The sequence below is a fragment of the Paralichthys olivaceus genome, chromosome 9 (assembly GCF_024713975.1).
Source record: "Paralichthys olivaceus isolate ysfri-2021 chromosome 9, ASM2471397v2, whole genome shotgun sequence".
Lineage (NCBI taxonomy): Eukaryota > Metazoa > Chordata > Actinopteri > Pleuronectiformes > Paralichthyidae > Paralichthys > Paralichthys olivaceus.
Window position 1 is genome coordinate 20211203 of NC_091101.1, and position 9599 is coordinate 20220801.

At 38.3% G+C, this 9599-nt stretch overlaps 1 protein-coding gene across 12 annotated transcripts; it reads right to left on the minus strand.

Moving 5' to 3' along the window:
• Window positions 1–213: 213 nt before the first annotated feature.
• Window positions 214–8650, minus strand: LOC109624716 (ladderlectin-like). Of its 12 annotated transcripts, none has more exons than XM_069531824.1 (11): window positions 8512–8624; window positions 8312–8421; window positions 8051–8104; window positions 7549–7602; window positions 2721–2774; window positions 2590–2625; window positions 2462–2506; window positions 2286–2377; window positions 1975–2100; window positions 1779–1875; window positions 1218–1622 (listed from the first exon to the last, which is right to left on the minus strand). In XM_069531824.1, the coding sequence occupies exons 2-11, from the start codon at window positions 8373–8375 to the stop codon at window positions 1552–1554; spliced, it is 693 nt and encodes a 230-aa protein (XP_069387925.1). In that variant the 5' UTR covers window positions 8376–8421; window positions 8512–8624; the 3' UTR covers window positions 1218–1551. The 12 variants fall into 12 exon arrangements, with proteins under 12 accessions (XP_069387935.1, XP_069387932.1, XP_069387925.1 ...); XM_069531823.1 differs by having other exon boundaries at window positions 2462–2509; XM_069531826.1 differs by lacking the exons at window positions 1218–1622; window positions 1779–1875; window positions 1975–2100; ... (2 more) ...; window positions 2590–2625; window positions 2721–2774 and adding exons at window positions 6039–6432; window positions 6589–6685; window positions 6785–6910; ... (1 more) ...; window positions 7290–7337; window positions 7418–7453 and having other exon boundaries at window positions 8512–8650.
• Window positions 8651–9599: the final 949 nt, after the last annotated feature.

Sequence of the window (9599 nt, forward strand, 5' to 3'; positions counted from 1 at the left end):
TTCAAACATGAAACAATCTACAAATCGGATTAATTTTATCCCATAAACTCTCTCACTCTAAAACTGAAGTTCTCTCATTTCTCACAGTGATCTTAAATTATAAGTTTTGTTAAAAATACAAATGTTTGTGTAATTATTTGCAACAATCTCTCAATCTTGTTCGTAGTTTGTGTAGATGAAGAACATGGTAGGTTACAGGACTCCATATTTTCTAATGTCTTTATTCATGATTGTGTTTCTATTTTTCAGTTTCTCCTCATGTAGAAGTTTTCATGTTGTGTATTCAGGAATCTTCCTCACCGTAGAAAACTGTTTCAGTACAACATCACATACAAAATAATCAAAGTCATATCCAATGACACACAACTCAATGTCTCTGCAAATCACACGGGATCAATTGAGCCCAACAGCCCTTGGTGTGGTCTGTGGTCACGTGTGATATTACAGGATGATAAGTGGATAAGAATCAAAAGCCACATGTCATAATGTCAACATGGACACACAGAGTGGATTTGAAAAAGACATTTAATTTAATGAAGGAGAAACTATTGAAGGTATTTTAGACAAGGATCATTTGGTGACAATAACCCATGGTAATGGATTCAAAGTGAGTCAGTGGACTGTCCACATGAGAGCATGCTGGGGGCTCGTTCTCCGACTGGGCTCACTGGCCAATCACAAACAAGATGATCACCTCCACCAATGAGGTCATGTTTCCTCCCCTGTCTCTTGATTTGTTTGTCGGATTATCAACAGGATTACACAAAAACTTGAGAGCAGATTTCCATGAAACTGGAAGGATGAGACATGGGCCGAGAAAAAACCATCAAATGTTGGTGCTCATCTGAACAAAGGAGTGGATCCACAGATATGTTACATTCTTTAACCTTTTGCTTTCACAGGTTTCTCAGAGAATAATTAATGGATCCTGATGACAACAGATTACATATTAAGGGGACTAGTATCTATGAGTGTTTGATATCTGGTGCAGCTTGATTAAATTCAATGCTATCGGCCCTTTTGCGCAGGTATTCCCTCTACTGTGTGTCGTTCTGCATGTTAACATTATAGAGTAATACAAAACTACTGTGCAACAGTAAGTACATGTAATAAAACATCAGAAGATTCTTGGAGTTCGTAGCGTATATTCTGCATTATCATAATTATTGAATAGCAAACACATGCTAATGTTGCTGAATGGCACAAGAATAACACTGTACAATGTTCCCTTCATTTATTTATTTAATACATTTCCACATCCTCTGAACATTATGCCTCTGCAAAAATATATTCCAAAGTACAAAAAACAAAAGAAAAACAACTTCACTGAGTCTTTAACCTATTTACATATCGTAGAATCTGATTTCATGGCATCAAGAGAGAAGAAGCATCATAAACAGCATGAAGCAGTCAACTAATCTGTCACGACAGGAACACACGGCTCCTGAGCCAGCAGCTTGATCATTGTTCCTAAATCTTTCAAGAGCAAACATTCAAAATGTCCTCCATCACATTGTAATGATTATACAAACACGTGTCCTGCTGTCAGGTCTAACAGGTGTCAGTGTTCTTCACGCAGATGGACGGCCATCCATTACCACAGTTGTTATTGGACCATCCAACTGAAACAGAAAGAATGTGTTTATTAATGCTCAGATAATACAAGCCTGATTTCACCAATATGGATGCCAGCCTTTGTTTTGTTTTTTTTAAAGCACATGTGGTGCTAGCTGATGACAAGTAAAGAATTCATGTGACTGATGGAAATATTGTCGTACCCCTGGTGTTGAGGTGGATGCACTGGTAACGGCTGACAGTGTGCTGAGCACTCCAGAAGTTGTAGTTGAAGGGGCTCTGGTCCACCCACCTCCAGCCCTGGACACACGTCACATGAAGTTTAACAACCAGCAGACTTTCATCAGACTTTTAACTGTGATGGTGAATCATCTGTTAGTGGCTGTTTAGTGTAATAACCTGGAAGTAAAGTCCTCCCATCCAGGCAAGGGTGCCTCCTCCCCTACTGGTCAGCTGCTGCAGGAAACTATAATCAAACAAATCGTGGACAGAAGCCAAGGTGGCTCCCAGACTATTGCAATTAGCCTGAAAGTGACACACACACACACACACACACACACACAGACATACACACAGACACATGCATATGTTATGTTAAGGTAATAAATTAAGTATTTGTCATTTGAACAACAGGTAAACTCAGGTTTTTGGCTGTGAGTGTATCTTTGAGTAAAGGCTTCAAATATGTTTGAGTAAAGAATTAAAATTACCGCAGCACTGGTCCAGGATCTGCCAGCGCTCACATACAGATAGCAGCTACTCTTGTATCTGATCCAACCAGCAGGACAAGCAAAGAAGCGACCTACAGAGCAGAGAGGAGCAATGTGACGTCATTAGATTGTAGAGACAGAGTCTGTTTTCAATGTTTCTTTTAAAGACAACCAACCTTCCACTGATAAAGCCTCTCCAGCAGACAACATCTCAGGCTCTTCTGCTAAAGATGAAAAACATGATCATTATCTTTCACTAATAAACACAGAATATAATTACTCATTCATTCATTCATCTTTTTACCTTCAGGAACTAGCACTCCAGCTTCATTTTCTACCACTGAGACAGAAACAGAAAACAGGAGGTCTGCTACAGTCTCATCAGTCAAACACACAGTTGGTCGTTCAGGTTGTTTCTATGTGAGAGCAGCTTACCATGGTTTTCCTGCAGCAGCTCCTGTGTTCCTTGAACTGGTTCAACAGCTTCAACTAAGCAGAGAACAAAAGGAAATGTTGCAAATAACAAGGTAACAATCATCAGCACCTGATTCTTAATGCTTCATCTGCTTAAAGATATTGTTCATATTATGATAATAATGTATTTTTTTTACATTGTGCAGCAAGTCATTAATTTAATTCTGATGACACATGAAGCTGCACAACTGTTTCTGAAACCGTGTGAAAAGTGAATCTGACCTGGTACTGCTGTGACAGCAAGAACACCGCTGAGCACAACAGTGAGGAAGAGGACGGCCTTCATGATGAAGATGTTGAGGACGATGAAGATTGATGAAGAGACTTAACGTCTGGAGGGAGGGAGACCAGATCAATCCAGTTAACAAGCAGGAAGTAGAATTGTCTTCTATGGAGTGAGAAGGAGAGAGCAGGAGTCTTACCTGTGTGGTAGATGTGTGTTGAGGTTCTTCAGGTGTCAGCTGATGCTGCAGTGATGATGAGGAGGAGGAGGCTGCTCTGCTCTTTATATACAAACCTGAACCACAGGTAGAGCACAGAGCTGCACTTTGATCTAAATGTGACTTTGTTTGTGTTGGTCTCTTATCTCTTGAAGACCTTGAATAAAATAAAAATAATAAAACGTGAAGCCAAAACGGGAATAGTGTTATCAATTATAATGACTAAACTGATATGACCGGAACAGTAGTAAAGTGATAAAACATTAATGTGGCTGTGACCCAGATCTGACAGCTCTCACCGAAACATGTGATTGACAAAAAGTACACAATTACTTTAGCAAGGCATTCGTACTGGGATTATACGTTACGATATTATACATTAGTGTGGTTCTAATAGTGATGATAATACTCATAATTATTTTGTAACAATAAACTTCCTTCACTATTATGTGACTGAACCAGGATTCTAACATTTCAGGAGACGAAACCACAAAATAACAAATAACCAAAAGTAATAGAAAGTAATATCCAACAATAATACTCAATAAACAATAACATATATGTGTTAGAAAAACAACAGTATGCTAACAACTATAATAAAGCTTATTTTTAAGGTTCTTTTGAAGAGTAGATTTTTAAGAGAGGTCACATATTCTGTGGACACAGATCTTCAGCGGTGGTTTCAGAGCTGAGTGGTCCTGACTGCATTAAACAACATCTCTGCCTCTTCACTGAACTTGTCTCTCTGGATGTTTAACTGTGGATTGAAGGTCAGTGGTGTTTGGCCATTTGAACCTTTTAAAATGTAGTTTTCTCCCGTCTCACTTCTTCTGCCTCACTAGCATTTTGTATAATGACGCTCAACTCATTTCAGATACCTGCAGATGAACTCATGAATCTAATGAACCCAAGAGAGTGATGTTTGACCTGATGCGACTCAAAACATTTATACTATATTTCAACACCACAACAAACATTGGATCCTCAATGATAATAATAGTAGTTATGATAATAATACAACTTTTCAAAACACACTTACAAGGTGCTTCACAAGATGCAATTAAAAATTGAAGACAAACAATAAACACCATGGAGAGGATTGTGCAAGATGTTGTAAATAAACACTAAAGACTGGATCATGCAAAGTACAGTCGACCTTCATTGGCCACAGGAAGTTGAAGTGGGAGACAAAAACCAGCCCATGTGTGTATATACGCTGTAGTGGTCATGAAAAAAGATTAATAAAGAAAGTGAACAGTATGAATAGGTTAATATTAGAAAACAAACCCCAAAGATTCCTGTTCACTTCATTTTCTTCAGTCTTCAAAGTGTTTACAACACATTTCTTTATCATTTGTTTACTGTCGTACGTTGTTGAAACAACTCCCACAATTAAATTTTACACACCATAACAGACACACTGACCAAACTGTGAAAGTAAAACTGTTGTGGTTGTAATAACGTTAATTACCCAACAGGGCTCAACGATGACTCAGTCTTAGTTAATGTGTCAGTGTCATTAAATATAAACAACCTGATAAAATTCCAATGAAAACTGCAAAAACACATGTGTACATGAACAAACACAGTCAACCTTTAAACCCGGAAATTCAAACATGAAACAATCTACAAATCGGATTAATTTTATCCCATAAACTCTCTCACTCTAAAACTGAAGTTCTCTCATTTCTCACAGTGATGTTAAATTATAAGTTTTGTTAAAAATACAAATGTTTGTGTAATTATTTGTAACAATCTCTCAATCTTGTTCGTAGTTTGTGTAGATGAAGAACATGGTAGGTTACAGGACTCCATATTTTCTAATGTCTTTATTCATGATTGTGTTTCTATTTTTCAGTTTCTCCTCATGTAGAAGTTTTCATGTTGTGGATTCAGGAATCTTCCTCACCGGAGAAAACTGTTTCAGTACAACATCACATACAAAATAATCAAATTCATATCCAATGACACACAACGCAATGTCTCTGCAAATCACACGGGATCAATTGAGCCCAACAGCCCTTGGTGTGGTCTGTGGTCACATGTGATATTACAGGATGATAAGTGGATAAGAATCAAAAGCCACATGTCATAATGTCAACATGGACACACAGAGTGAATTTGAAAAAGACATTTAATTTAATGAAGGAGAAACTATTGAAGGTATTTTAGACAAGGATCATTTGGTGACAATAACCCATGGTAATGGATTCAAAGTGAGTCAGTGGACTGTCCACATGAGAGCATGCTGGGGGCTCGTTCTCCGACTGGGCTCACTGGCCAATCACAAACAAGATGATCACCTCCACCAATGAGGTCATGTTTCCTCCCCTGTCTCTTGATTTGTTTGTCGGATTATCAACAGGATTACACAAAAACTTGAGAGCAGATTTCCATGAAACTGGAAGGATGAGACATGGGCCGAGAAAAAACCATCAAATGTTGGTGCTCATCTGAACAAAGGAGTGGATCCACAGATATGTTACATTCTTTAACCTTTTGCTTTCACAGGTTTCTCATAGAATAATTAATGGATCCTGATGACAACAGATTACATATTAAGGGGACTAGTATCTATGAGTGTTTGATATCTGGTGCAGCTTGATTAAATTCAATGCTATCGGCCCTTTTGCGCAGGTATTCCCTCTACTGTGTGTCGTTCTGCATGTTAACATTATAGAGTAATACAAAACTACTGTGCAACAGTAAGTACATGTAATAAAACATCAGAAGATTCTTGGAGTTCGTAGTGTATATTCTGCATTATCATAATTATTGAATAGCAAACACATGCTAATGTTGCTGAATGGCACAAGAATAACACTGTACAATGTTCCCTTCATTTATTTATTTCATACATTTCCACATCCTCTGAACATTATGCCTCTGCAAAAATATATTCCAAAGTACAAAAACCAAAAGAAAAACAATTTCACTGAGTCTTTAACCTATTTACATATCGTAGAATCTGATTTCATGGCATCAAGAGAGAAGAAGCATCATAAACAGCATGAAGCAGTCAACTAATCTGTCACGACAGGAACACACGGCTCCTGAGCCAGCAGCTTGATCATTGTTCCTAAATCTTTCAAGAGTAAACATTCAAAATGTCCCCCATCACATTGTAATGATGATACAAACACATGTGTCCTGCTGTCAGGTCTAACAGGTGTCAGTGTTCTTCACGCAGATGGACGGCCATCCATTACCACAGTTGTTATTGGACCATCCAACTGAAACAGAAAGAATGTGTTTATTAATGCTCAGATAATACAAGCCTGATTTCACCAATATGGATGACCAGCCTTTGTTTTTTTTTTTTAAAGCACATATGGTGCTAGCTGATGACAAGTAAAGAATTCATGTGACTGGTGGAAATATTGTCGTACCCCTGGTGTTGAGGTGGATGCACTGGTATCGGCTGACAGTGTGCTGAGCACTCCAGAAGTTGTAGTTGAAGGGGCTCTGGTCCACCCACCTCCAGCCCTGGACACACGTCACATGAAGTTTAACAACCAGCAGACTTTCATCAGACTTTTAACTGTGATGGTGAATCATCTGTTAGTGGCTGTTTAGTGTAATAACCTGGAAGTAAAGTCCTCCCATCCAGGCAAGGGTGCCTCCTCCCCTACTGGTCAGCTGCTGCAGGAAACTATAATCAAACAAATCGTGGACAGAAGCCAAGGTGGCTCCCAGACTATTGCAATTAGCCTGAAAGTGACACACACACACACACACAGACACACACACACACAGACACACACACAGACATACACACAGACACATGCATATGTTATGTTAAGGTAATAAATTAAGTATTTGTCATTTGAACAACAGGTAAACTCAGGTTTTTGGCTGTGAGTGTATCTTTGAGTAAAGGCTTCAAATATGTTTGAGTAAAGAATTAAAATTACCGCAGCACTGGTCCAGGATCTGCCAGCGCTCACATACAGATAGCAGCTACTCTTGTATCTGATCCAACCAGCAGGACAATCAAAGAAGCGACCTACAGAGCAGAGAGGAGCAATGTGACGTCATTAGATTGTAGAGACAGAGTCTGTTTTCAATGTTTCTTTTAAAGACAACCAACCTTCCACTGATAAAGCCTCTCCAGCAGACAACATCTCAGGCTCTTCTGCTAAAGATGAAAAACATGATCATTATCTTTCACTAATAAACACAGAATATAATTACTCATTCATTCATTCATCTTTTTACCTTGAGGAACCAGCACTCCAGCTTCATTTTCTACCACTGAGACAGAAACAGGAAACAGGAGGTCTGTTACAGTCTCATCAGTCAAACACACAGTTGGTCGTTCAGGTCGTTTCTATGTGAGAGCAGCTTACCCTGGTTTTCCTCCAGCAGCTCCTGTGTTCCTTGAACTGGTTCAACAGCTTCAACTAAGCAGAGAACAAAAGGAAATGAAGGCTTCACATCACTCATCTATGATTTCATTTATTTACTTCATAACATATTCAAACACAAAGTTCTGGATCAGAGATTCACATGGTCTCCCTGTATCTTCCTATGAACTATTGGGGGTCACAGAGGTTGTGTTCATGAATATTCCAATATATATCCTGACCTTCAGAATAAAAGGGTTGTGTGGGGTCACATCTTGTTGATGTGATGTCAGTTGTTATTTATATACACTGAATGAGTCATATGTGGATTAATAATCAGCATCATGAAAACAGATTCATGAAACATGCTCTTACTCCTGCATCAATCATCAGCACCTGATTTTCTACCACTGAGACAGAAACAGGAAACAGGAGGTCTGCTACAGTCTCATCAGTCAAACACACAGTTGGTCGTTCAGGTCGTTTCTATGTGAGAGCAGCTTACCCTGGTTTTCCTCCTTTAGCTCCTGTGTTCCTTGAACTGGTTCAACAGCTTCAACTAAGCAGAGAACAAAAGGAAATGTTGCAAATAACAAGGTAACAATCATCAGCACCTGATTCTTAATGCTTCATCTGCTTAAAGATATTGTTCATATTATGATAATAATGTATTTTTATTACATTGTGCAGCAAGTCATTAATTTAATTCTGATGACACATGAAGCTGCACAACTGTTTCTGAAACCGTGTGAAAAGTGAATCTGACCTGGTACTGCTGTGACAGCAAGAACACCGCTGAGCACAACAGTGAGGAAGAGGACGGCCTTCATGATGAAGATGTTGAGGACGATGAAGATTGATGAAGAGACTTAACGTCTGGAGGGAGGGAGACCAGATCAATCCAGTTAACAAGCAGGAAGTAGAATTGTCTTCTATGGAGTGAGAAGGAGAGAGCAGGAGTCTTACCTGTGTGGTAGATGTGTGTTGAGGTTCTTCAGGTATCAGCTGATGCTGCAGTGATGATGAGGAGGAGGAGGCTGCTCTGCTCTTTATATACAAACCTGAACCACAGGTAGAGCACAGAGCTGCACTTTGATCTAAATGTGACTTTGTTTGTGTTGGTCTCTTATCTCTTGAAGACCTTGAATAAAATAATAATAATAAAACGTGAAGCCAAAAAGAGAATAGTGTTATCAATAATAATAATAAAACTGATATGACCGGAACAGTAGTAAAGTGATAAAACATTAATGTGGCTGTGACCCAGATCTGACAGCTCTCACTGAAACATGTGATTGACGAAAAGTACACAATTACTTTAGCAAGGCATTTGTACAATTATTTTGTAACAATAAACTGTATTCACTATTATGTGACTGAACCAGGATTCAAACATTTCAGGAGTCCAATGAGGCAGATGAAACCACAAAATTACAAATAACAAAAAGTTATAGAATGTAATATCTATATAAATAATACTAGATAAAGAACAATTAGAATCGGGTTTATTCCCAAGTAGGTGTATACATGCAAGGAAGTTTCTGTGATGTGTTTGTGCAAGAGTAAATGGAAAAAATATTAAAATAGGAAACAAAATGTAATATTTCAAACACCAGGGAAAGAATTGTGCAATATGTTGTAAATAAATACGAGAGACTGGATCGTGCAAAGTACAGTCAGTCCTTCATTGGCCACAGGAAGTTGAAGTGGGAGACAAAAACTAGTCAATGTGTTTTTATACACTGTAGTGGTCATGAAAAAAGATTAATAAAGAAAGTGAACAGTATGAATGAGTTTAAGTTATTAAAAAGCCGCAATGATTCCTGTTCACTTCATTTTCTTCAGTCTGCAAAGTGTTTATAACACGTTTTTTAATCGTTTGTTTGTTGTCGTATATTATGGTTGTAATAAAGTGAATTATGTAACAGGGCTAAAGTGATGAATCAGTCTCAGTAAATGTGTCAGTCAATATAAACAACACAATAAAATTCCAAGGAAATCTACAAAACAACACGTGTACATGAACAAACAACTGATGTGTTCACTGATGTGTT